This window comes from Panthera tigris, chromosome A3 (genome assembly GCF_018350195.1).
Source record: "Panthera tigris isolate Pti1 chromosome A3, P.tigris_Pti1_mat1.1, whole genome shotgun sequence".
NCBI classification, from domain to species: domain Eukaryota; kingdom Metazoa; phylum Chordata; class Mammalia; order Carnivora; family Felidae; genus Panthera; species Panthera tigris.
The window spans coordinates 5438162-5465918 of NC_056662.1; the positions used below are offsets into that span (position 1 = coordinate 5438162).

A 27757-nucleotide genomic window follows, 5' to 3' on the forward strand; every position below is an offset into this window, starting at 1 on the left:
GCTCTGGGGAGCGGGAGACGCGTTGGGAGACCAGCGAAGCAAGGGGCCCAGGTGTGTCCAGCTGGGGGGCCCCGCAGGGGTGCGTGGGCTCCTGCCAGCACCTCTGCTGACGCTGTCCACACCGCGTCACCCCTCCATCACCTGGTCACTGCTGGGAAAGCCCCCGTGACGGAGGCCTTGGGGGACGTTCTCTGGCTTGGGGTCTGGCAGAGTTTGTGCTTATGTCTACCGTTTTCAAAACCGTTTGCATGTGAGCAGTGGGTGGAGGGAGCTCCTCGAAGACCCCCCCCCCCCCCCCCCCGGCCCCAGTGAACCAGACTTGAGCCTCCTCAGAGGCCTGAGTCCCTCGAGGGACCCACCGCCGGTGGCTGCCGCAGAGACCTTTGCAAGGAAGGAAGAGGCCAGATGGCTACTCCCTCGGCCCACTGGCCTGACTGGTAGGGCCGAGAAGGGCACGTGGGTGCTCGCCTCCTTGCCCTCTCCCTGCTCATCCCGGGCCCGGCCTCCTACCTGACTACCTGTCTAGGAATTTTTATGGGCAACCCACAGAGGCATTGCAGCTCGGCTGGAATGTGTAAGGTCCTGGCCGCACCGGTGGGAATGCAGGGGCGGGGGCCTGCCTGGGCTTTGTGCTGTCTCTTTGTGCCCTGATTTTTGCCTGGTTAGTTCTGGCCAGATTTGGGGTTGACCGCTTTCCCGGAGACCTTGACCCACAGCAGGGACTGAATCAGCCGGGAAAATGGTCCTGACAGCTCCTGGGCACCCCCACTGTGTCCCTGGGAACATTGCCCAGCACTCTTCTGGTGGTTTGGAACCCTACCGGCCCCCAGAGATTTCCTGTCGATAGACCCATTGCAGGGATGTGCACACTGAGGTTTAGAGGGCGCCGGCCTTAGGTCGTACGGCTGGTGGGTAGCAAAGCCAGGACTCTAGCCCTAGCGGTCTGGCTCTCATGCCCACGAATATAGCCGAGTGTGGGCGGTGGGGTCCACCAAAGGAGAAGAATCATGGCCCCTCAGGGATCTGACCTTGCCCGTCAGCTTTCGGTCACCGGGAAGGATGGTAACTCAGGGCTCCTAGAGCTCTGCCTTTCGTCTCCGCCCTGAAGAGTGTCCAGGCGAGGCCGGGAGCCCCGGGTGGACTCCGACTTCCATGGGCCACCTTGCCCGTGGGGGCCGGGCCAGCAGCCCCAGCCGGCACGGGAGAGGCCTTTCTGCCTCTTCTGCATCTGGCAACCTCCGCCCCCAGGGAGTTCGCCCTGGAGCGAGAGTGGCCATTGGTGTGCCCATCCCCCACTGGCTGCCAGGCGATACAGGTTCCTCGGAAGGAATGAGGGTCTGAGCAGAGGAGGGGTCTTCCGGAGGAGGACCAGGTCCAGAGACACCTGGCCCCGGGGATGGCGAGGTTGGGGCCTCTGCCCTTCTCTCCTGGCCATCCGTGGTTTCCTGCTTCTGGCCCTGATGGCCCCATTACCTACCCCTGCACCCCCATGAGTTCCCGGGTACATCCTGATGCCTGCAGCCTGTCGACGTCCTTGAGAAGGCCAGACCCCGTGTGTCTGGAGTGAGCGGACACGGAGGACCCAGCCCCAAGAAGGGGGAGGCAGTGGGGCGCCCGCTGTGGAGCCAGACAGCCCCCATCACTAAGGGAGCGTGCCTGGGGTTGCTTCCCGACTCTGAGCCTCTGTTTCTTCATCTGTAAAATGGGCATCCTAAGAGTCACTTCATAGGATCACAGTGGGGATCAAATGAGACAATATGTGCTTAGCTCAGTGCTCAGTGCCTTGTAAATGCTCCAGAAATGGCAGCGTGTTCTGTCATTAAGTCCTGGCAACTCCTTCACCCTTGCCACGACCTGCCTGGAGAGAGACCCTTTGTGACTCAGCCACGAGTCACAGCCCCTCCCCCTTCAGAGCCTGCTTTGGGGACCCCAGCCCAGCCCCTCTTGTGGGTGTGCTGATGAGGCAGAAGAGCCGGGAAAGGAGGGTCCCCTTGCCCCACACCAGAGGCTGGGGCGGGGTGCATCACCCGTGATTTCGTGTTCATTTAGCAACCTTTCGGATGGGTCACTTCCCTCAACATTTTACTCCTTCATCCATGAACTCATTCAACACATTTGTTGAGTACCTACCGTGGGTTGGGCTGAACGTCCTAGAAGTATACAGCCATGAAAAAGACAAACTCAAGTATGGCCGACGGAAACTAAACCAAGAAAACCACTGAATGTATGGCACGGCTTGTGGGAAGTCCTACAGGACGCGACTCGACAGGGGCACAGGCGGGCTGGGTACGACGGGACCGTCTTTCTCTCTTGGTCCTGCTTTTCCATCAACCTTGTAAGTTGAGGGGAACCCGGATCCCGTGGTGTGGACGCATCCTAATTTATCAGGTGCCACGGTTCGCTTAGATATGGAACTTTCTGAAGAGGAGAGGCTTCCCAGCTTTCCTGCCGGGGTGCTGATCGAGAAACTTGGGGAGTGAGCCGGGGACCTGCATTTCCGCAGTTTTCTAGGAGGAGATGCAGATTCAGGAGCCCGGGCCCTGGATCCTAATCAGCCTTGGGCAGCAGGGACGGAGGCGGGCACTTTGGTTCCCTGAGTGCTTCCTAGGACAGATTCCTGGCCGGGGATCCCGGGGCTCACCTGTGGGCCTGCTTTTCTGGCTTCTGCTGTTTCCAAGGAGGATCCCCGAGGACGCCCAGGGCAGCGCGCAGCACCCGTGCAGGGGAGAATGTGCAAATGGCTCGGTGCTTCTGAAGGTAAAAGGCGGCTTGTGCTCCTTATTTAACAAAATTTCAAAGGACTTGGTAAATGACGAAGACACAAGTCCAAATGGCTGTCATCCCATCACGTGAAGGTGGGTTTAACTTGCGGAAAGTACCCTGCCGGCCGAGCTCCAGGCCTTTGCAAGGAAGGCTGATCAGAGAGCTGGTGGCAAAGGCTGGGGGAGATGCGCCCGCGTCCCCCGCCCCCAGCAGTTTTGGGAAGGGGAAGCACACGTCCCCTTCAGGCTGTCTGCTCTGTCACAGCTGCCCGGCATCTATTCCTTGGGACGGGGAGGCCCCGTGGGGACCTCCTGCCCATCCTCTGGCACGGCTCTCTGCCCCTCAGAGTCTCGAGCTCCTTGTCTGTCAAATGGGCTGATGCCAACCGTTTCTGTCTGAGAACCAAGGTGAGAAGGACACAAGTGTTGGGCGAGGCTCTGCCAGTGCCCGGCACATAGTAAGTGACCCATCAACCTCAGCCGCTGTGGATGCACTGCCTCACTCCCCCGGGCCGCGTGTCACTGCTCTGTAGTGCTGTTTGTGTCTGTGTAATACCTCGAGCTCCCAAGCCAGACTTTCGTTCACAACAAAGGCTCCTGCTGGTAAGATAAGTCTGCAAAACCACAGATGGGATTCAAGCCTTTTTTTTTCTTTTTTTTTTTTTTACAGACAAGGGTCCCTGAGTGAGACCCAGAGAGGGTGCATAGGGGCCTGGGGCCACACAGCCAGCAGCCATGGCCAGGTATCCAGGAGCGTGTCCCCTCCCCCGGGCTTGGAGCAAGGCCTTCCAGACTCAGGAAGACCCTCGAGTCCCCGCGGGGGGTCTCTCTGTCCTTGTCACGTCCGCCCAGGCTACACGTGGGAGTTTTCTAAACTGGGCATCCTGATAAATGGCTTCTGTGTATGCTTGCTGCCTGGATCCAGGGCCTCCCGTGGATTTGTTCCTTTAGTGATGGGCCGAGGGATTCCCCACTTTTCGTTTGGAGACAGCGCGTCCAGCCTTGGCAGTGACCCAGCCCGGATTCCCGGCGCGGAGCCCTGGCCACATCTGTTTTCCAGGAGGGACAGGCAGTGCGTGGGACCGGAGAGGCAGGCCCGGCCAGAGCCACCCTCGCTTCGCCCCCGCGCCCCGACCTTTCCGCCTGGGAGGCCAGGCCTCCGTCCCGGTCGTACAATGCCCCCTTCTCACGTTCAGACTGGAGGTCTAGACGCTCATGCTCGCTTTTGTTCTGCGGGGGTCGGGGGTTGGGGAGGGGCCTCAGAGAGTGGGATTCGGGCCCAGGCAGGAAGAAACCTTCCCCGAATGAGGAAGGGGGGTGGGAGTGGGCGCAGGGACAACAGTTTCAAAGGAGGCAGCCCGTTGTCCCCGCCTGCCCGTTGAGTGAGCAGTCCTACCAGCAAAGCATGCCCCGATTTGTAATGATGGAGGCAGCTCCTGACAAATGCACTGTGAAACCCAGTCAAGCTGACGCCCCCTCAGGCCTGCTTAGCTGACATCGTCTAAATAAAACCCCACAGCCTGTGCCAGTAGGTCTGGGCCGGGCTGCCAGCGGGAACCCCGGGGCCAGAGGCAGCGCTCAGCCAGGCCCGAGCCCAGGAAACTGTGCGAAGAGTTGTAGCCAGGCCACGTCTCCCGGCCTCCGCCCACTTAGGGGCCGTCTGGGTGCTTCGTAAAGGGCAGGCAGACAGAAACTTCGCTGTGATGTGAACCTCCAAGCCATCCTGCCTGTGGCCACTGGTGGCAGAAAGCTCGGGGCCACGCTGGGAGCTGGCGCTGGCCCAGGAGGGACACACAGTCTCTGGCTCGATACTCTGCTTCCGGACCCAGTCTTGACTGGCAAGGCCTGTCACCTCTGAGAGCCTCATCTGTAAAATGGGCTTATGAGGGGGCACAGTAATTGCCCACAGGGCGAACCGGGGTGGGGATTTCGTGAGCGGATCTGCGTTCCCTGCGCCGTGCAGAGTGGGTGCCTTCGCCCCTGATGCCGACTGTGACGTTGATCGCTCTTGGGGTGGGGAGGGAACACGCAGGTGCCCCTTCCGGATCCGGAGCAGGTGGGGAGCGCGGCAGAGGCCCCGGAGGGCGGGCTGATGGCGGGGGCAGCCGCAGACGGGGCTTGTCTTGCCCAGCACTTGCTGCTGTGTGAGGTGGCCCATCGCTTGCCTCTTCGAATGGCTTGTTCCTCTCCCAGCTCTGCGCTGCTGGGGACAAGCCCCCAGAATTGGGGTGGCCCGTGGCACCGATCGCCCACGCAAGCCACCGCACCTGTTGGCCCAGCCTCGGGGAAGGGAGAGGAAGGAGAGCTGTTTCCAGTCTCTCGGGAGCCGTTTGTAAGCTCTTGTGGGGTTGAGAGGAGGCTGGGGAAAGCAGAACGGGGTTGGGAAGGGTGGGCAGGGAGGGGGCCCCGGTGGGAGAGAAGGTGCCCAGAGGGGCGGGACGCTTTTGTGTGGATTTGCCCCGATCCTGCCCTGTAGGCCTTTTCTCATTCCCTTTCAGGCCTAGGACTCTCCACGGCTGTGTCTGGGGACGAGTTGGCAAAAACATTCCCTGTGCCGGCTTGGCCGACTTGCGGGGTGGCTGGGGAGAGGGAGCCCCGGGCGAGTGGGGTTGCTGATTCCGTCCGCCCTGGTTACCAGGTGAGAGTGACAGCAGGTGTGTGTTGGGGGCAGGGACTCACACGTGCAGGGAGGAACTGGGATCTTTCTAGTGCTGACTGGGTCACCTCGTCCCTGGCTGGGGGTCCCGCTGGTAAATGGCATGCAGCTCGGCTGGCCTCTGAAGGTCCAGCTCGGGGACCGTGAGGACCTCCGTTTCCCACCGCTTCGTCCGAACCCCCTTGACCAGCGAGGACGCTGTTCTGACTCCCGGGGTCCTGTCCCCCCACAGCGGAGACGTCTTCCCGAACCTCCACCCCGTGTGTCCGGGTGACCCCAGAGGTTCCGTCCACAGACAGCCGTGCCCCGCAGACCGGAGTGGAGATGAGCAGCCTTTTAAGAGCAGTTATTAAAATGAGCGTGTGGAGACCAAAAACCAAAAAGGGGGGACATGTAGCCTGTAATCCCCCCCCCTTTATTTGAGTAGTTTTCAGTCACTATAACCCCCTGGGGAGGCATCAGGATTTATGTGCACCTGCACAGTGAATCCTGGTGGACTGGTGTAGACGGCTTTTCTCTGGTGTAGACGGCTTTTCTCGGTAGGGATCCTCATCCTGTAGGGTTTTGTTTGCACCGTTTGCCGTGTGTCCAGGCCTGGGCTCAGCTTGGAGCATGTGAGCGAGGTGGCCCCCACATCGCGGCCCCCCCCTGGGGGCAGAGGCCAGCAGGGCCTGCCCTGGTGCTGGGTTGAGGGAGGGCAGGCGAGTCTCGGAAGTAGAGGCTGCCTCTGGCAGGGACAGGCACGTGGAGGAAGTGACCGCTTGGCCAGCACCCCAGCAGAGAAGGCAGCGAAGGCTGGTGGAGAGAATCACCACATTGGGCTCCTGGTGGCCCCCGGGCCTCGCTCCAGAAGCTGGCGGTCCTGAGCGGAAGGGACCAGAGACCCGCATCTAGGGGACCCAGCCCTCTCGGGGCGCCCCAGGTGGTAGCACCGGGCCCACCGGCCCTTGGGGACAGCTTCTGCTCCCTTTGCCCGGCCCTGCCCTGGCTGCGTGGAGGCCCAGCCCCTGGTTTAGGCTATGTCTGGGTCACGGGGTGTGTCCCAGAGATGCACCCTGAGGCCAGCCGGCCGGGTCCTGTCCTCCTTTCCCGGGGAGGGGCGATGGCCGGTGTTGCGGCAGCCCTTTTGTAAAAGCTGGGGCAAGAACGTCCCACAAAACACCAAGTGGGAGGTGACGCCGACTTCCTGCCCTCCCATTTGTTCTCCGGGTCCCCAGAGGCAGGGGGCACAAGTTCCTGCCTCCCCGCCACAATGCGTTTTATTTTAACCCCATTGCCACCCTGTTTTTAAGTGCGCAAGAGACTGCCCACACTAGGCGCCGGGAGCGTGTTGGCGCTCGGCTTCTGAGAACAAGAGTGAGAATTATTCGCCGGCCAGCCGCGGACGGGCCTGGAGCGACCTGGAACGTAGCCCAATCAGAGATGATACGTTTTCGAATTCTCCAGAGCCGCCAGTCCCCCTGCCGTCCCCCCCCCCCCCGCCCCCAGCCCCGGCCACTGGCAGACCCCAAATCAGACCGATAACTTAGCGTTTTCATTTAAGCCCATCTGACAAATCGTTTCAGACGGAGAAAGCAATATTGCGTCTTTAAATGGCTACTTTGTCAGCGCGTCTCTGGGCGCTGTAAAAAGTCCTTTGTTATCTGTCTAGACAGCACACCAGCGGGGTATTTGGTCTGCGCGAGGGAGAGAGATCTGACAAGGTTGAATTCATTTACCGGCTTATTTAAAGCAGGATTTCAAAACACTTGCTCATAAACTGTTTTCGGCCCCAGACTGCCCCGGCCTCCCCCTTGAGCCCACACTGGCTTTTCTTGTTTTATGTAATTTTTTCGCCTGTTCGGGCAGCTCTCGAGGGTTGCAGCCGCCACCCTTTCCGACCATTTTGACCACCCGCCCGCCCCCTTCCCCAAACTGTTCTCTGGCGACTCTTCCGATTCTTCCCCCCCTAAAATTAAGGCGCTTCGCCTCCCGGCAGTGTGTTTGTGTTTATAACACATTTACTTGACTGTGCTAATTTTATACCATCACCAAAAAGAGAGAGAGAGAGAGAGAAAAGTGACATTCCTGGCTTTCTCCCCCCCCCCCCCCCGTGCGGGTGGGCAGAAACCCCCTCCCATCCAGCCCCTTCCCAAAACTTTCCCCACTTCTTATCACTTTTGCCTTTTCTTTTTTTTCGTGGCACACATAGACACATCAAACATCAGAGGTTGGCTTTTTTAAGGATGACAATATCAGGGCACCTTGAATGGGTCCGAGGTTTTACTTCTATGAAATAGATGCATTAATTAACCTCGTTGCCATGGCGACTAGGTGATTGTTGCAGGGGTGGAAAGGGGGCGGGCAGTGGGAGCGGAGGGCCCGCTGGTGGGGGGGGGGGCAGCCACCATTGCTGTCCCTGCAGGAACTGAACCTGCAAATGGCATTGTCCTGCCATCCACCAGGAAAGTGGGCCACTTTGGGCTTTCTCCCGACTGCTGTGGGGGGTGGGGGGGCTTCTCAACTCCGTCCCCTGTAGGCGGCCACAGAGCCAGTGCATTTAGGAAATGGAGTTGAGTTACCGTCCGGGTGTATGTTAGGGACACTAGAAGGGGGCGCTGCAGGATGGAGAGGCAGAGACACCACGTGCCTTGCTCCCCCCCGCCCCCACTGACCCCCTGAAAACTATTGTCCTGGCTGCAAAGCCATAAATTTCCACCCTCCAGCCAGCAGGCATCAATCTGCCTCGGGGGTTTTACATGTAGGGGGCACAAAAGGTGGGGAGACGGTTGGGGGTGGGGGGGAGGGGGGGCCCGACCGGATGTCTCCTGGGATCCCTAAACTGCATTTCATTTCTGCCAGGCCAAGCAAATCCAGCCTATTGGTCTGCTTCCTTGGGGGGGCAGCGGGGGGGCACTGGGGGGCTGGGGATTGGGCATTTCATCTGTAGGAGATAGGACACAGAGAAAATAACGTCCCAAAGCACTGGGCTTCTTGGCCCGATTCTTTCATTTCTCCTCCCAAAACAGAAACCACAGGCAGGAGCGAACCCTGCTACTCCCATTGTGCCCGTGTGGCTCTCTTGACTATTCCCGGCTTCGTGCGGGCGGCGAAACGATGAGCTGCCGGGATAACTCGGACCTCTTCATGGTTTTTAGCCCGAAAACCTGTAATTCCCTTCTCCCTGGAAGACAGAGGTCGGGTGGCCGAATTTGCTCTGTTTTGAGTTAATGCAGTCACTGAGGTGTCTTTCCACTCCCCCAGGACCACAGTGTCCATCTTTAAGGAGGAAAGTCCAAAATGAAGAAAAAGGGGCCTTTCTTTAAGAGAGAGACCAAAACAGGGGCGCCTGGGTGGCTCAGTCGGTTAAGCGTCTGACTTCAGCTCAGGTCACGATCTTGCGGTGCGTGAGTTCGAGCCCCGCGTCGGGCTCTGGGCTGATGGCTCAGAGCCTGGAGCCCGCTTCGGATTCTGTGTCTCCCTCTCTCCCTCCTGCTCATGCTCTGTCTCAAAAATAAATAAACGTTAAAAAAAAAAATTTTTTAAAAGAGAGAGACCAAAACAGCATGACCAGGTTCATGATGCCTGCTGCTGGCCCCACTCCCTCCCCGAGGTGCTGGGGCGAGAACAGGGCAGAAGAAGGATGGGCTTTTCAGGATCACATCCACGGGCTGGCAGACGTGTCTGCACTGGGATTGGGTCTGTCTGGGAGTAATTAAAGGAGAAGGATGATATTAACCCAGTCACCCGGCCAGCGGGGCAGAGGAGTGGCACTGGCCTTGATGTTCCCCTCCAAAAATTAGCCTTTTTCAGCATGTTAGGAACATACTCTTGGCTTGAGTTTGGGGGGCTATTTTTTAGTTTTTTTGCATTAAAAAAATTTTTTTTAAAGCTTTAAATGTTTATTATCGGGAAAGAGAGACACAGAGTGCGAGTGGGAGAGGGGCAGAGAGAGAGGGAGACACAGAATCCGAAGCAGGTTCCGGGCTCTGAGCTGTCAGCACAGAGCCCGTCGCGGGGCTCGAGCTCACGAACCGCCAGATCATGACCTGAGCTGAAGTCGGACGCTTAACCGACCACCAGGCGCCCCCCCCCTTTTGCGTTTTCACGTTTGTATAATTGATCATGTCTCCTGGTCTTTTAAAAGAGCAGCCGAAGATACCGTTCCTCCTAATGAGATCAGCTTCAGTTTGTGCGGGGAGACGTGAGCTTTGAAAGCCCAGCTGAAGCATGTAGGTGGCCCAGACGCCCCAAGAGCCCGCAGCTTGAGAGATGAGATTTTTAAAGTCTCCTTTTTGGAGCTCAAATCTGGGAGGCCTGGCCTTATTTGTTTTCCCTGTCTGAAGAGTTGGAGAGGCCGGGGTTTTGGGGCGGCCTTGGTGTGCTGCCTTATTTAGGAGGCGAACTGGTGCTCATTTGTCAGGCAAAACAGATGTGGGGAGACAACATCTATTTTCATAATTCGAAACAAATCTGGTGAGCCGCCTTCCTTTTCAGTGGGGCCCGCTCATGCAGAAAGCCCCACTCCCAGCAGCATTTAGCAGAAATATTTATAGCTCGTCAGTTGAACTTTTCTTTCCTCCAGGATGAGTTGGTTTCTGCTGGCGACTGGGGCTGTGAGCCCGGGGCCCTCGATGGGTAATAGGTGCTATTGCAGGGAGTTGTTTTTGCTTTTGGTTTTTTTAATTTTAAAAAGAAAGGGAGCAGGGGGTCCCAGCCAGAGTGATTGTGCTTCTTCACCTCGTCATTGGGTCCTCTGGTCTTCCGAGTGTGGGGGCTGTTGGCTAAGGTGCCCTGTTTTCCATCATTTGTTATGGAGCAGCCCCCCCCCCCCCCACCAGCCGGGCAAGCAGCTGGCTCCCCCACCCCTCCGGGAAGACTTTGCTTTGGTTCGCAAGGGAATGTGAGAGTCATTTTCCCCATTTTACAGATGCAGACACCAAGGCTGAGAGAGGAGCAGCCAGCCCCAAGGCTGCGGCAAATTGATGGTGGAGGCGGTCCCCTGCCTTGGAGGCGGGGTCCAGAAATGACTTGGGTTGTCCGGACAGCTGCTGCAGCCTCCCGCTAAATGTAGCTGTGGAAACACGATAGGCAGGTTGTATCACGACAGAGGGCAGGTCCCAGTGTTGGGAAGAGGCTCACCTGTTTGTTCATCCATCAGATGGCGGAGCTCCTTTGAGCCGCCGAAGGAGCTGGGGGCCGAAGGGGATGCCTGCCCTCACGGAGCTTAGACCCCAGTGGGGAGCAGAGAAACGACGTGGTTTCCGATGCTGGTGATGCCAGGGAGGAGGAGAAACGGGGTCACGTCAGCATGCGGTGGTGGTGGTGGTGGTGGCGGGGGGTAGATGTTCGCAGGGGGTCCTGATTCCGAAGGCTCTGCAGGGCTGACACATGCACGAGGCTTTGAGGGGTGGGATGAAAACCAGGGGAAGCTCTGGGGTGGAGAATTTCTCGGCGAGGGGGGTTGAGAGAGGCACAGCCCTGCTGGCTGGGGACCTGGGGCAGGTGCCCACCGGGCTTCCGTCCCCTGGTCTGTAAAACAAGACTAAACAGTGTGGGAGTTTCTGGGACAGCCACAGATGATGCAGTTTTGCAAGATGCTACTGCTGGGGAACGGGGTGTGGGGTATATGGAGATCTTCTTGTGCTATTTCTTACAATTTCTGTAGATGTACAGTTACCTGAGAATAACATTTCTTTTTAAAAAAGGGAAAGCTGCTCGTTGCTGGGACCGCCCTGGTGCAGATCGTATCCTCGTTGCCACCGTAGCTCAGGAAAGGAAAACCCTGGGTAGCTTCTTTGTTTTTGTTTTTGTTTTTGTTTTTATTTATTTTGAGAGAGACAGTGCAAGTGGGGGAGGGGCAGAGAGAGAGAAAGAGAGAATCCCAAGCAGGCTCCGTGCTGCCCGTGCAGAGCCCGACGCGGGGCTTGAACCCGCAAAGCCGTGAGATCATGACCTGAGCCAAAAACAAGAGTCGGAGGCTTAACCGACTGAGCTGCCCCCTCCCCCCGGGCGCCCCAAGTTTCCCCCTCATTGTAACCTGCACACTGTAAGCGTGGGGTCTGGGGGGCTCGGGGAAGCTTGCGTGTGGCCCTTTATTGCCCTGGCAGGAAGGAGGCCCGTGCCGGGGTCAGGGTGTCCTCGGGGTCTCAGGTGGGTCGCTGGCTTGGAGGGCGGGGTGGATCCTGGGGGCAGAATGACGTCCGGAGGCTCGGGTTTCTCATCATGCCCTGTGATTGTTCACCAAGGATGGATGGAGCCCACTGGGAAGTTGGAGGCGAACGCATCGCCCGTGTGCCCGCTGGCCCCTGGGCGGATGTGACTGGCCGTGGGCAGCACGCTTTCTGGGCCTGTCTGTGGTGGAAGGTGGGGTGGACGGGTGGGGGCTCCCAGGCCCAGGGCTGGTGCAAAGCCTTCTAGCTGGAGAGCTGGCAGTGAAGGGTTTCCCGGCCGGCCAGAGGGCGCGGCTTGGCCATTAGGAGGCCCCTCCAGGACCATGCAGCTGGTCCCAGAGACTGCAGGCTCTTGGTCCCTTGGGGGGTCCCGGGCTTGCGGCCTCCTGTGTACTTGGGTGAACGGGCTCTCAGATAGTAACCCTTTACCCCCCCTTTCTCCTTGACCTGAACCCCACCGATGGTCGGTTTTCTTCTCCTTCCGCCAGACAGGGGCCCGTAAACGAGTTGTGCACGCGCACAGGGCTGCCGTTCCCCTCGCTCACGCGTGTTCTTGTTGTAAGCCTTCATGAAGCGCCTACTGTGTGCCTGGTGCAGGGGATGTTTCTGTGACCGGGGGCGGGGGGGCGGCGAGGCAGCCTCAACCCCCGGCCATATCCTGCCCCGGTGTTAAATGGACAAGTGGCTTTCCCCAAATCGTGTGCTTTCGAATCCAGTTTTTGGACTGGGTGGTTTTATTATTCTTTGAACCAATCGTGTGTGAGTTAAATCTTGGCTGCTGTCTCTGTGTTGGGACCTAATTAGGATCTCTTGTTGCCTGGCCGTGTTTACTGAGCAGGTATTGTGTGCCAGACACTGGGCTTGAGGCCTCGCCCGCCGCCCTACTCAGTCCAGGGTTTCCCAGCCTCAGCACCACGGATATCTGGGCAGGATCGTTCTCTTCAGTGGGGTGTCCTGGGCACGGGGGGGCCGTTCAGCAGCGCCCCTGGCCCCTCTACCCATTAGATGCCAATAGGACCCCTTTCCAGTGGGGGACAGCCACCAGTGTCTGTGGGCACTGCCACATGTCCCTGGTGGGCAGAATTGTCCCCAGTAAGAATCATTGCTTTCACCCTAAGTTCCTGCCCTTGAGGCCGCGGAGTGAGTGTGGGCAGGCCCGGCGTCTCTTTGTCAAAAGCAGGTGATGACAGGCCTCCCCACGGCCGCTGGTCGGGAGCCTCGAGTGATAGACCGCACTGCGCAGCCTGGCTAAGCCTCAGCGGCTGACGCTGTCCCCGCTGGTGTGTCTGATGGGCAGAGAAGTCACTCCATCCACCCGTCCGACCAGGTTCGCGGGGCTTAACGGTGGGCGCGAGCCAGGCTCCAACGCCGCCAGCTGGAACCACCTGCCGAGGATGGCCAGCCCTCTGGGGGAGCCGACCCCGGCCAGGTGCCCTAGTGTGGGTGCCAGGGCGATGCTAGAGCCCCCCAGAAGACCGGGAAGCTGGCACTGGCCCTTGGCTTTTCTCTGGTCCGTCCGTGTTGTGTGTGACCCGAGCCAGGGGCTCCCGAGACCCGTTGTCCAGCGGGCTGGTTCTTTTCCTAGGTTCATTCGGGACCCCAGTTGCTTCAGGGATCTCTGAACCACCCAAGGCGCCAGCTGCCCGCCTTCGTCCTCTCTCTCTTTTGTACCATAATCAGCTAAATCTCAGGCTCACGCATTCGCTTTTGCATCCGGGACTTCAGCTAGGAGTTTGTTTGGACAAATGGTTCGCCCACTGAAGGAGAGAGAGCCTGACGGAGACCGGTTAGTCTGCTGCGGGGCGCTCGTAAAAAACCCAGAAGCCTGCAGGTCGTGGGCCCCCCTCGGAAAGATGGCGATTCAGTCCGTTGGACTCGGGGGACGTGGGGCTCTGCGTGCCACGGCAGCTCTGACGTGTGGCCTTGTTGGGAACACCACGCCGGAAGGTGACACTCGAACCCTTTTCCGACTCGCATTTTCTGTGCCGCCCCTGCCCGGGCACACGCCCACAGCCGTCGCCAGGCCCCAGCAGCTGACCCCTCCTCCTACCCGCATTCCATCTGTCTTGCCCTTGAATGTGACTGACGTTCGCACCTCAGGGCATTTGCACTGGTCATTCATTCAGCCAGGTGCGTTCTTCCCCCCAGCTTTCCTCACCTGTCACACCTCCGAGAGGCGGTCCTGACGCCCCATCCGAGGGACACTGTGGTCACCTCCACCCTCTCGTGGTCTCTGCCGAGCGCTGGTACGCGTTGCTGCTTGTTGGCATGTTTGCTGGCCCAGCATCGGTCCCCCCTGGTCGGCGTGAGCCCCGTGGGGCCAGACGGCTGCTTCCGCGGAGCTAGTTTGGGGCTGAGGTGGACCCATCTCAGATGTGAGGGGCCAGCGTTCCTTACAGACCAGCTCCAGCTGAGTTTCGGGTTTCTTGAGAAGGCAGGTGAGCCTTCTTTGAAAGGAGGACACTCAGGTGTCTGCAGAGAGGCCCGTGTCCTCAGAAGGTCCCTGCAGCTCCCGCCTCTTCGGTGCCTGAGGTGACCCCTGACGGATTCCCTCCCTCCCACTGGCTCTACTTTGACACGTTCCCGGTGGTCCTTTACCTTGGGGATCCAGCGACCCTCTGAGACAGCGTATTGGGGACATTTGATTGTATCGGGGCTGACACTTTATGTCGGGGGGGGGGGGCGGTGCGGGGACCCAAGCGGCTCTCCCCCCGCCCTCGGGAAAGAAGTTGCAGATTCTTCGCCCCGTGCTGGGGGGGAAGCCACTAGCAGCCAGTGCTGAGACGTGACTGAACTTCTCCTTTCTCCGTTTCTAAATTTTAAGTGGCGTGTTTAGAATTGAATCTTCAAACCTGGGAGCCAGACCTGCAAGTTGAAAGATGACAGCCGAGAGACGGTTTCATTTGGCTGGCCGCGGCGGCCACATGGCAGATGCCGGGAGCGGGAGACGGGAGGGAGGCTGGGAGAGGGGGAGGCGGCTTCTGTTTCAGCTCTTACCCGCCCCCCCCCACCCCTGCAGGAAAGCACCCTCCTAGTGCCAGCCCCAGGGATCGCTTGGGGCTGCAGGCATTGCCCTCCGCCAGGGCGATGCTAGGCACCCCCCCCCCCATATTTTTCCTTTTTTAAAAAAAAAAACTTTTTTGTTTTGATACAATTGTGGGTTTGCAGCATTTGCAGACAGATGAAATAGAGCTTGCTTCCCCCAGTGGTGAGGCCTTCGTAGCTGGAATACAAGTATCACCTCCCGCAGACCCAACATTTGGTACGAGCCGTCGACCTCGCCCACACACCCCCACTTGATGGGCACTCACTTGGGTGAGCGTGCATTTGTACACACACACGTGCGTGCATACGTACGTGTTCGGCTCTGTGGAATTCTGTCGCGTGCCTGTCCAGACACAAAACGATCCCATCGCGAGGACCCCCTCACGCCACCCTCTTGTGGCCACGCCCACCTCCCACCCACACCTTCGCTAACCCCCCGGCGGCGACCTGTAATCCGTTCACCTCTCTGATTTTGTCAGTTTGGAAATGTTCTATAAATGGGAGCGTTCGAGGGCAGCCTTTGGAGACTGGCTTTTGTCACCCAGGTAATTCTCCGAGGATCCGTCCAGGCTGTTCGTGTGTCCACGGTTGGTGCCTTTTCCTCGTGCGTAGCGTTCTGGAAGGTGCGGTGTGCCACAGTCGGATTAACGGGTCGCCTGTCGACGAGCGTCTGGGTTCCTTGGAGTTCGGGGCTCTCACAAAGGAGGCTTCTGTGAACAGCCACGCGCGGGGGTCCGTGTGAGCGCGAGTTTTCCGTTCTCTGGGATCGAAGCCCAGGAGCGCGGCTGGGTCACGCGGTAGTTACGTATTTAGTTTTGTGAGAGACCCTTCGTTTTTGGTCAACACCCGTGTCTTCTCCGGCCTCCGGGGAGAGGTGCGAATCCTGGGAGAGTGAACACGTTCCTGCCTGGGATGCTCGTCGTGGGCCGTGCCAGGCAGGGATTAGCCACCAGGGATGCCGTGAGAACAAGATCCGCTAGGACCTTCTCTTGGTGCTCCCTTGCTAGTGACTTGAAATCAGCAACGAACAGGCAAGCGTGTCCCTAAAGGAGGTTAGCCGGTCATGGCAGCCAACACTTACCCACGTGCCACGTGGGTCCTGGGTTCCTTTCGATCCTCAGACAGGCCAGTGAGGTGGGGCTGTCATTCACCCCAGAAGATCAAGAGGCAGAGGCACGGAGAGCCGGAATGAGACAGAGCCAGGAAAAACCCATGGGGACCCCTGTCAGTACACTGCATTGCCCCTCGTGGCCGACGCGGGCCACCAGCAGATCCAGAGGTATTTGGAACGGGGCACCTGGGATGCCTCCTTGATGCGGTAACATGGAAAGCCATGCAAAGATCCCAGGGCAAAACCGCGTATGCAAAGGTCCTGGGGTGGGAACAGGAAAGAGACCAGCATGCTGGAGTGTAGTGAGCACGGCCTCGTAGGGTTTTAATTGGAGCATGAGTCAGTGATTCCGTTGATGCTTCTAAAAATCGTTCCGGGGGCGCCTGGGTGGCTCAGTCGGTTAAGCGGCCGACTTCAGCTCAGGTCACGATCTTGCGGTCCGCGAGGTCGAGCCCCGCGTCGGGCTCTGGGGCTGATGGCTCGGAGCCTGGAGCCTGCTTCGGATTCTGTGTCTCCCTCTCTCTCTGCCCCTTCCCCACTTGCTCGTGCGCACTTGCTCGCTCTCTCTCTGTCTCTAAAAAATAAATAAACATTAAAAAAAGGTTTTACGTAAAAAAGATTTTTTTTAATTTTTAAAAATTTTTAAATATTTGAGGGGCGCCTGGGTGGCTCAGTCAGTTAAGCGTCCGACTTCGGCTCAGGTCACGATCTTGCGGTCCGCTAGTTCGAGCCCCGCGTCGGGCTCTGGGGCTGATGGCTCAGAGCCTGGAGCCTACTTCCGATTGTGTGTCTCCCTCTCTCTCTCTGCCCCTCCCCTGTTCATGCTCTGTCTCTCTCTGCCTCAAAAATAAATAAACGTTAAAAAAAAAAAAATCGCTCTGTCTGCTGGGTGCAGAACAGACCGGGGTAGGGGGCATCCGTGTGCCACGGGGGAGGCAAGGATAGGGGAGGACATGTAGGTAAACTCTTTGGCCTCGAGGGATGACCCCCTACGTCTTCCCCAGCTCTGCCTTGCGAGGGCGGGACCCCAGCCAGCCACCCCCCCCCTTGGGTGTCTGCAGCCCGACCTTGGGCTCCATGTGGGTTTCTCTTGCTGTTTGTCATCTCCTTGTCTCCACGCCAGCTGTTATCCGACAAATTCAATTTACGTGCTCAGTATCAGCCGCTCCAGATCATTTAATAAATAAACACCAACGTCTTCTTAGCCCTGATGCCTTGCCGGGTCATGTGAGTTGCCCACTTTTTTCTTTAATGTTTTTTTCTTCTTTTGTTGTTGTTGTTGTTTTTTTTTTGAGAGAGAGAGAGACAGCACAAGTGGGGCAGGAGCTGAGAGAGAGGGGGCCGGGGGAAACACAGAATCCGAAGCAGGCTCCAGGCCCCGAGCTGTCAGCACAGAGCCCGACGCGGGGCTCGAACTCAACCCCGCGAGGTCATGACCTGAGCCGAAGTCAGACGCCCCACTGACTGAGCCACCCAGGCGCCCGCCCACTTTTTTTTTTTTTTAATCTAACGATAGCCACCAGTTACTATTCCCTTGCTGGGTACCCGCTAGTGTTGAGGGAACTTAGTATACCTCTGCTAGCTCGCTTAGTCTCCGCGGTCCTGGAAAGTTGCACATTATGGACCCATCTTTATTTCTGATGGGGAAAATCTAAGGCAGGTGGGCCAGATGACTGCTTGAGGCCACACATACGGGATTTGAATCCAGAGCTGGACCACTCGCCTCCCACGGCTCTGCCGCGTCCCCGTCTCCGTGCAGAAAAGGCGCCTCTGTGGGCCTCTCCTTCCTTCCGAGAACAGTTGGTTAGAACCTGGGTCTTGCCAGCCGTTGGGAGTTTCTGCTTCTGGAAGATGCTGTTTCAAAAGGCAACGATACTAAGGGCTGGAATAGCCTTGCCTACGGGGTGGGGAGCGGAAGAGGCGGCTGGTGTCTGGGAGGCTCGTAACTGCCCGCTGGGACTTTGTTTTGACTGTCACCTGAAAAGAGGAAGCGCTCGTGCAGAGTCATAGGGAAAGATTTGGCAGATTTAGACCCCAGACAGTCTCTCTCTTCTCTCTCTCTCTCTCTCTCTCTCTCTCTCTCACACACACATGCACAGAAAACACCCAGAAACACAGACAAATACTCTGAGACACAAGCACCCAGATGATCGTAGATGGGAGACAGATACACAGACACCCCAGACTCCCGGACCCTCAGAGAGAAGCGGAGAGGGGCCATTCGCTTTCCCACGGGCTGAGGGCGTGGGTGGGGCTGCTCCAGCCGGGATGCCACTCTCCCCACCTGTGCTCCCCCCTGTCCCGGGCCCTGCCCAGCCTGGGGGTCCACGCGTGGCCCACTGTCCGTGTGTCCAGCCTTGTTTCCTGGAGCCTCCCCACGAGGCTGTGAGACAGTCTGGCCGCAAGGAATGCTTCGTCGCAAGGGATCCTTCCAGCGACCGGCAAGGCGGCATTTGTGTGACCTACTCCGGTCTCTGCCGCCTCGCCCCTCCTTCTCAGAGATGGCGAGTTAGCCGTCGGGGCTTTCGGGTGGGGGGGGGGTGTCGATGTGGTTCGTTTGCCGAGCTTCCTGTCCGCTCTGGCGCGAGAACCGTGGTTCGGATACCAGTCCCCGTGTCCCAGGCCCTGCTGCCTGCACCTGTGTGACCTGGCCGTGTTGTTCTGTATCTCCCAGCCTCAGATTCCGTGTCCCTAAAATGGGGACGCAGGAGCAGGGCCGTCCCGGAGAGCTGCGGGGAAGGTTCAGGGAGACCACAGAGGACGTGCTGGCGTCTGCTCGCGGTTCGAAGGGCCTTAGATTTCCGATCGTCGTTCGCCTGTCCCACGAACAAACCCGGCCAGGTTTCCGGGAGCACAGATTTGACTCGTTCTGCCACAGAAGGGACAAATCAGGGTAGGGTTTCAGGTGACTCACTGCCCTGGAAAGCCTCAGCTCTGTGGCCAGGCCGGGCACACAGCAGGTGCACAGGAAGTGGTGGGGTGCATCTGTGTCTCCCAGGGTCGTGCCCTTCACAACCGGTGGCTGAATTCCTTACACGCAGCTGCTCTCCCTGGGCCAGGTATCATAGTCAGCTGGGAAACACCGCAGCCTGGAGGCTTGAGGAAGAGAAATTTATTTTCTTTCAGTTCTGGAGGCTGGAAGTCCCAAGTTCGAGGTGCCGGCAGATTCAGTTTCTGGGGGGAGCTCTCTCTTCCTGGCTGGTAGACGGCCACCTTCCCCGAGCCATCACATGGCCTCCTCGATGTGTGGGTGCAGAGAAAGTGAGCTTTCCTGCACCTCTTCTGTTTTGTGTTTTAATTTTTTTTTTAATGTTTATTTATTGCTGAGACAGGGAGAGACAGAGCATGAGTGGGGGAGGGGCAGAGAGAGAGAGAGAGGGGGGGGGGGACCCAGAATCCGAAGCAGGCTCCAGGCTCCGAGCTGTCAGCACAGAGCCCGACGCGGGGCTCGAACCCACAAACCGTGAGATCGTGACCTGAGCCCATTGAGCCACCCACGTGCCCCCGGCGTCTCTCCTTATACGATCCTATAAGCTCGAGGCCCCACCCTTCTGACTTCCTTCAACCTTCCTTACTTCCTTAGAGACTCCTCTCCAAATACAGCCACACTGGGAGTTAAGGCTTCAGCATGGGCGAAGGGGTGGGGGGCACGGTCATTCAGTCCGGAGCCTGAGGCCTCCCCGCCCCGTCTGATCCAAACAGAGGATTTGGGAAAGCTGCTGACAACTGTGGGCTCTGCGGCCCTGTCCCCTGCAGGGTCTGCTCTGAGCCTGACGCCACAGGAGCCGTGTTTCCGGGGGATTCAGTCCTCGGGTCGGTTCCGCCGGTGAGGTCCCACGTGCCGGTGAGGTCGGGAGGTGGGGGAAAGAGCCCAGAGACGTGTGTGATGCATCTGGGTCGACACCTGGAGCCCCTGCCTGGCTCCTTGGTGCTTGGCTGCTAGTTGTCTTGCTGCCTGAGCACCCGTGGGGGCCCAGACACTAGGGAGAAACCGGCGGGGGGGACACTCTGTTCCTTGGAGCCGGGAGTCCCACATGACAGTGGCCTGGACTTGGCATCATAGTCCATTGCTCTGGGGCAGCCAGGGCTGGGCTTGACCTTGGCCATCAGGCTGTGTCCCTGCCCTGGCCCTGGGTGAGCCCCACAATAGCTGGGGCCCCCTCAGTCCTGCAAGGAGGAGGCCGCCCGGGGCAGCCCTGAGGCCGCGTCGGATGGATCCTCGGAGGCTCTCCAGCACGAGGCCCTCGTCACAGTGAGTGAAGAGCGTGGACCAGTGGCTTTATACGGCTCGCATTGTGGCTGCCGTTCCCGAGTGGCGCTGGTGGTCCAAGAGGCTTGGAAAGGGAGCCTGGGCTCACCCCCCCCCCCCCGGGGGGCTGGCGTCCCAGCTCCTGTCGGGAAACACCAGGCTCTTGAAAATCGGTAAATCAGAGAAACATCTGTGGTTTTCGAGGAGCACAGGGGCCTCCCGAGTGGCCAGGACAAGCACGAGTGGCCTTGTCGGCCACACTCGGAAACACACACACAAGCACACACACGTGCCCGAATTGTTTCCGTAAAGGTTTCAAGAATTAAAGCTACCGAGGTTTGCCGTGAAAACGCAGACAGCACAGAAAGACAGAAGGTAAGAGGCACCGGCCCCCTCTTCCAGAAGTAGTCGTGCTAACAAGTTTTCACTCTTTCTGCTCGAGAATAATTGCTAACCTCCGTCCAACGTCAGGCCTCGACCAGTAGTTCTCAGCGGGGGCCAGTTCTGCCCCCCGAGGGGACACTGGGCCACGTCTGGAGACATGTTTACTTGTCACGACTTGGGGGCAAGGGTGCTCCTGGCATCCAGTGGGTCCAGGCTGGGGAAGCCGCCAGCATGCTGTGACGCCCAGGACGGCCCCCACATTAGAGAACGACCCGGCTCAAAAAGTCGGTGATGAAACCCGGGGTAGTCGTATGTACCTTTTGAGCGGCCCCACTGGACAGCATGATGCCACGTTCCAGGCTTTCTTTAGGGGGATTTGGATGACTTCTGATTGTTCTAAGTTTTTATTTGAAATCGGGGGGGGGAGGGGACGAGCAGGGGAGGGGCAGAGAGAGAAGGAAACCGAGGATTCAGCTGTGCTGAGAGAAGAGAGCCCGACGCGGGGCTCAAACTCACGAACCGCCAGATCACGACCTGAGCCGAAGCAGGACGCTTACTTAACCGATTGAGCCACCCAGGCACCAAAATGCCCTCCCAGAAGATGATGGCCGTCGGCCCTGCCACCGGCCGACAGGTTCACCCATGCGACCCACTCCCCATTTGTTCCCTGTTCTCCTCAATTAACGAAATGCCTGTGATTTATTTTAAAGAACTTTCCGTGGCACCTCCAATGTGACCATTGGCAGGAACGGTTCTCTTCACCGTGAATTTACTCCGTGCTGCCAATAACTCTCCAACGGTGATTGATATTTTGCTGACAGCGGGTGTTTAAAGAAGTTCGATGTCAGTAACAATAGAAAGGAAAAAAAATCTCATTAGTTCTTTCCATTTGGATAATAGCAAGAGAGAGAGAAGGCTCGGCTTTTGTCTTTCCCGAGGGAAGGGGCGTTGGGTCCCGAGGCTGTGCTGTCCCTGGGGCCTCAGCTTACCGTGCTGGTCCCACTCACGCTTCCAGCCCTGAGCTCACCTACGGGGCAGCTGCAGCCTCTCCGAGGCCACCCCCGAAGGTGACCTCAGGACGCGTGGGTGAAGCCCCAGAAACGAATGAGCCTCCGCACCCTGCTACCCCCTAGGGTGTAAAAGGCATTTTACCCACTAGCCAGAGTGTCCCTTCATGCGCTAGGACAGGGCGTCTTAGCAGTTAGAAGGAGACACACGCACAGCATGGAGTGTGTCCAATCCACGAAGGAGGGTGTCGTGTCCTCTTGGCATCTCGGCATCCGAACTGCTGTGGAACAAACAGGACAAGAGAGGTGGTCGGGACACCTGCCTTCCCCTCTGCCTGGAGGCCGTTTCTAGCCTTCCCTCATCTGCCTGGCTGACTCTCTCTCTCTCTCTCTCTCTCTCTCTCTCTCTCTCCTCTCCTCTCCTCTCTCTTTCCCTTTCGGTCACAGGCACACGCACACCTGCACACGCTTCCCTACTGGGCATCCTCTCCACCCCTCCCCCCCCACCCCGCAGCTGTTACTCACTGACTTCTGCCTAGAAGTTTGGGTTTGCAGGTGGCCCGCTGGTCCCTGGTCTGTGCAGACACAGTCACCCACAGACATAGGTGTGCATCCTGAGATTCACTTAAAAAATACACACACAGACACACACACACACGTTTGTTTTCTTCTAAACAAAAACAGACTCGTCCTATCTGGTGGCTTCTCTTTCTGTCTTCGGGGTGTCTTTGGTGCCAGTGCTGTGGCTTCTGGGTTGTGTCGGCCCCTCTGGGGGACGTGTAAGTGGCTCCTGGGGATTTGAGCCCTCTGGTGCAAACCGGCAGTGCCCCCTCTGGACCCTCATCTGCGCACGCGAGAAGAAATGTGGCCATTTATTCAGCATGCTTCATGCACGTGCTGTCAGGGGAAGGTGCTGGTCCGGGTGCGGGGGACGCACAATAAGCAAAAAGTCACCTTTGGTGACACGGGCATTCTAGTAGGGAGAGGCAGGGAATAAATGGTTAGACAGGTCACGTTAGCACTACGGAGTAGTGCTTCAGTGAAGAGGAAAGCCGGCACGGGGCACAGGGTCCTTGGGCTTGGGGCAGAGCCCTGTTCCAGGCACGGTGCTCGGGGATGCTTCTTGAGGAAGGGGCACTGCCACAGAGACCGGAAGGAAGGGAGCAAGCACGTGTACTTGGGGGACGATCATTCCAGGCAGAAATAAGGGCATGTGCAAAGGCCCTGAGGTGGGGCTTGTGCTTGGCCCTTTTACGGAACACGTGGTTAGAGCACTGTGGGCGAGTGGGAGAGAGTCCCAGGAGAAAGAACATGTGGAGAGAAAGGCCCAGAAGTTGATCTGCAAGGTCAGGTGGGCATACTTGCGTGTTTTGAGAGCTTGTTCGTTTCGCTGTCCAGAAGCGCTCCCGATGTATCCCGTCCCTGAGCTACAGCGCTGGCAGTGGGGACCCGCTTAGGGAAGCCGTGGCCAGCTGGCTGCGGATTCGGACAGCCCCAGCCCAGGTCTGTGTGAGGAGGGCGGGCAGGCGATGTCCAGAGCCTGTAAGCCTTGGTTCCAGGGCTTCCCTCCTGGAAATGTTGGCTCCAGGTTAGCCGGTGCGGCTCGTAACCACAACCGTGTGAAGAGGGGTGCGGTTCCCCCTCTTTTTTTCCCTAGATGCGGACACAGAGTCATGTGCCTGGCCAGGGTCGTGGTAAGCGGCAAAGCTACGATTCGAACCCGGGAGCCTTGGGGCCAGATGCGTCCTTAACCTGTACCCTGGGATCTTACCGTGACCAGCGGTGCGGAGAGCCTCAGTCCCCGCCCCCTCGCCAGCCAGCCTGTGGCTTCTTCCTTGAGGCTCCCCAGACAACGCCAGACAGTATCTCAGGGCTACGTGTTCAGGTAACGGGTGCCAGTCGCCCAGCTGTGTGCTTGGCACTGAGTGAGCGCTCGGTAAGCGGTTCGGTCTGTTTTTAAAAATGAGAATACTGGCCTAGATTTGCTGCCCACCTCTCAAGCCTCAAAAGAAAGACAGATTCATTTCCCACCCCCACCCCCCCCCCCGTATAAATGGTCTTGCCCTAAGAAATAAATGTGCCGTTGGGGGGTGTTTGAAATGGCACCAGGAGTGATCAGAAAGTGATTCCTTTGACGTCTGGTTCAATTCTATTTGACATTCTAGGTGGGGAGGGAGCCGGGTTCTTATTCAAATGCAGGGAGGGGGTGGGTGGGGGGAGGGGGGGCAGTAATGAAGTGGCTGGAACCCCAGGCAGGCTGGGGCTCTGCTGAATGACAATGAAGCCCGCCCCAGTGGGTCTCATCCAGGCAGGTCTAACAAGATTAGATTTTCATAAATTTCAGACAGGGCCAATTCCTAATTCCTTGGTGTGCGGCCGGGAGGCCAGACAGGGCCGCCTGCACGGGCTGCTTGTTAACCAGGAAGCAAACCAGCTGCCCCCTCCGCTGGGAGCAGACACAAGGGGGGGGGGGTTGGCCGTGGGGGGTCGTCTGGTCTGGAAACCTCCTGTGGGCTGGCGGGAGCCGGGTGGACTCCAGCCCAGGAAAGACAGAATGAGCTCCAGTACCCAACGGCCAACCCCGGTGATTAACCGAACGCGTGGGGACAGTCACCCTCGCTTACCTGCACCGGGCAGGTGCGTCGTCCTACTGAACACGTATATACCCGCGTATAGCGAATAGTGCGTGTTAGCACAGTTCTGCACCGGCCCGCACCCCCATTGACAGCTGGGAACCGGCCGAACGGGGGTTGGAACCCGGGCTCCTGAGCTTGGTTCCGATCGAGGCTCCGTCCCCAAGAACAGGGGGCCGTGAGCTCGGAGGCGGAAGAACTCGTTGCATTTTTACCTTCACCCACCCGATCAGGAACACGGGCTCCAAACCACGGAGCCGTCAGCAGCACCTGCCGCGTGGTCACCAGTGGAAACCGCGGATTTCGCATCACGTCGAAAACCTGCCAGGTCCTGTTTAATGCGATACTATCCTTGCGTCACAAAAATAATTCTGGGTGTTCTTTCCATATCACGCATCTGGTTGAGAGTTTGATAACTGCCTTAATATAGTTGGCTTCCTTTTTAAGCCACGGTTTTATTTAATTTTCATTTAAAAGCCGTATTCCGAGAGAGAGAGAGAGAGAGAGAGCGAGCGTCCTTCCTGGGTTGCCAGGGCCCCACCGCAGGGAAGAGGGGAATCGGGCTTGGCCTGGATTCACGACTGCTCTCTGGGCCCATGCTGCACCCCCAGGGCTGTTGTGGGAATTCAGAGAGGGAGGTCCTGTCCTGGCTGGCGCTCCGTGTTCCACAGCAGAGGGACGGTCGCCGTTCGTATCTCTCCGCAGTGCCCTGAGAGGTGCCCAGAGCTCCCCCGGAGCGCCTGGGATGACCTTCCTGACCGTCCTGTGATTTTCCTCCACTGTGGGCGGGAGGCGGGTGCCACCCGCCACGAATACCGGCTGCATGGACCGCACGGCCGGGAGGAAGGAACGGCCCTGGGTCTGTGGGTGGTGTGGTCTTCGGCCAGCCATCCCCTCCGTCAGCCCCCTCTTCCTCGTCCGCAGAGCAGGTGCAGGGGGCGGTGGGCATGTTCGTATCGGCTGCACAGAAGGACGGTGAGGATTCGGTAAGGCGACGCTTCTGAGCGTGTGGGCCGTGCCTGGCATTTTGGGGGGCCCTGGGCACACGCCACCTCTCTCTACTGTCGGGCCAGCTGGGAAAGGACCAGAGATGGGCATGCACACATCTCAAAGTGACTGTGTCTGTCTCTGGAGGAGAAGACAAAAGGGAGGGTCAGGCCGCTCCGATGAGGCAGACGAGCCTGTTAATTTGAAATTATTCACCAGGAAAGAAGACGCTAAATTAAATTAGAGTGACCTTACTTTGCATGCCGAAGATGGGCTTGGCCACCCCCGAGAGCCTACGGCATCCATCACCCACCCCAAGGGGGAAATTAGGGAGAGAAATGGCACAGCCGCTCCCCCGCCCTCCCCACGGTGAGCGGACCTGACGCCCGGAACGAGATGAGGGAAACGTGTTTCTCTCCCGAAGGCTCCTGTTGGAGCTGTGCCCTCGGCGCAGAAGCGGGACGAGTGTCTGTACGTCCCTCATGGCCTTGCATCCAGCTGCCAACCGGGGTGAGCAATTTGGATCGACCTCGCTCCAGACCCCCAACCCTGGGGCACCCCCCCAGCCAGGCGCACCTCGGCGTCTCGAGGGCATCCGCCTGAATGAGGGTGTCAGGAATTGGGACGTGGGGACGGCGGAGTCCGCTGAGCTCTTACATTTCCCCCACGCTGGGTCGTAACGGGGACTCCACAGAGGCCTGCGTGGCCGGGGTCCCACAGCGTGTAGCTGGCAGATGCAGGGAGGCAGGACCAGGTGCTCCGGGCGTGGGGAGGGGAAACTAAGAACTTCTCGGAACAGGACTCTCAGGGAGGCTCTGGGTTGCAGACCCAGCCCTGCTCTTTCTGGGTGCACCTTCACCCTGGGCCTCAGCGTCCCCACCTGCAAAGTGCCGGTGGCGATGGCTCCCGCCTCACAGACTTAGGGGAGGTGGGCTCCGTGTGGACGTCGCGGCTGTTGGGGTCATGATAACGGCTGCAGTGACCATGGTGACCCGGGGCTATCGACCGACCCGCCCACTCCTCCCGCTCCTTGTCGGGAGCCTTTGGCTGTGGGTCCTGTGGTCACGGGAGACTTGAAAGCCAGGGAAGGGGGTGGGCAGGGGTAGGACCCGCCCCTGCGTGCACCACGCTGGGCACTTGGCCTACGGCCCCGCTGAAGGGGAGGGCTGTCAGATTGAGGAAACCAGGCAGGATCGCTGTGGCCCCATCCCCGCCATCCGAGGCAGGTCGGTGACTTGGGCTTGTCTCCGGGCTGGAAATCCCCAGCTTGCCCGCCCTGCAGGCTTCGGTCTGCCCGGTGCTTTCAAGCCTCTTGAACGTGCTGCCAGCCGAAGGCCGGGCAGCTTCACAGATGGTTTCTGGGTTCTGGGGAGAGCAGAGGTGTGACCGCACTGGGCCGGCCTGCCCCGGGCGCCGGCCTCTGGGGCGGCTGGGGTTCCAAGGAGTAGTGCCCGGCTAGGGGGAGCGGGCCCACGCTCCAGTCACCATGCGTGCCTGCGCGCGGGAGAGGGAAGTCGGGGTGCCGGAGCCCAGACCACCCCCCTGAGCCCCGGGGCCCGGCAGGTGATGTCACCCAGAGCGGTGCTTGGGGCCAAGCAGAGGGCGCAGGCCTGTGCAAAGAAGGCAGCCGCGTGCAGCTGTTCCTTTGCCGGGAGGGGGGAGGGGGGAGGCGGTTGATGCACGTGGTCTCCAGTTTGCCGCCTCTCCAGCAGGTGCTGTCCTGGTGCGTTTCCTGGAGAAGCGGGCTCTGTCCCCTGAAGGCGGTGCCTCCTGGAAGGAGGCCCCCGAGTGGAAGCGTGTGGACTGCCAAGGCCAGAGCACTCAGCCCAGCGGTCGGTGCTCTGTCTTAGGGGTTGGTGCGAACCAGCTGCTGGCCGGGTCCTCTTCTGGACCCCTGAGTGCCCCCACCCGCTCGTGCCGCCGGGCCTGGGCCTGGCCTGGAATATCCAGAGCGGCCCTGCTTAACCCTCTCTCTGCCGGCTTGTGGGCATACCTTGTTTCGCTCTACCGAGGCGGTGGGGAGCCCCCCCCCGTTAATCATGGTCCTGAGGGAGCGGCTCCCCGAGTGCTGAGCACATTGTCCATGCACAGTGCTGCCCCCAGGTGCCCTTAGCCTCCTTTTACGTCGGGGGGCTGGGATGGACTCCTAGGTGAGGTCCAGGGTCACACTGGGGCCTAGGGACCCTGACGGCTCTGTAACAGAGCTTAGGAACCCTTAGGAGTCTCTCTCTTCTTCTGAGCCTAGACCCAGGCCTTTGGCTTCCAGAATGTAATCAGTCACGGCTTCTCTTTTTTCTGAGAGTTTTTCCCTCTCCTCACCCGTGTGGATTTCCGGGGTCCCGGCCGTACTGGGGTCGCGGCCTAGGGAGACAGCAAAGGCCTAGGGTGCTCACGTAGGTGATTTTGGGAGCCCTGTGCTCATTTCTGGGGCTGATTGTCTCACTCTGGACCCCAGCTTCCAGAACTATGTTCTCCTGCCCTTTTGGCCCGGCCTGGCGGGGTCAGGAGAGCCGTGGAGGGCTTGTTCACGCCCACAGGCCTGCCAGCTCTTCATCCACTGTCCCCTGGCCGCCCTGCCTCGGAAGCTGTCTCACCTTAACGTTCTGGGGCCTGGAAAACGCCAGGAGGAGGGCCAGGGCCTGGGACAAAGGCAGACCAGAGGCACGCGTCCCTTCCTTCGGGCCAGCGTGGGCAGGGCCCCTGGAGACGGCAGGGGGAGGGGGCAGAGGGGAACCCACCGCCGTGGTCCCAGCGAGGGTGAAGAGTGCACC

At 59.0% G+C, this 27757-nt stretch overlaps 1 protein-coding gene across 6 annotated transcripts in view; it reads left to right on the plus strand.

Annotated features, from left to right (window-relative positions):
• PMEPA1 (prostate transmembrane protein, androgen induced 1) overlaps positions 1-27757 on the plus strand; it is a 53953-nt gene that overhangs the window by 16020 nt on the left and 10176 nt on the right. For 2 of the 6 annotated variants that reach the window (XM_042980080.1, XM_042980081.1), the window contains exon 1: positions 1936-2855. The exons of 2 other annotated variants lie outside the window; for them this stretch is intronic. In XM_042980080.1, coding sequence (XP_042836014.1) covers positions 2810-2855 — 46 coding nt within the window. In that variant the 5' untranslated portion in view covers positions 1936-2809. Of the gene's footprint in view, positions 1-1935; positions 3366-3432; positions 3506-27757 lie in introns of those variants that run through there. 2 more of the 6 variants (XM_042980084.1, XM_042980083.1) reach the window with 2 other exon arrangements.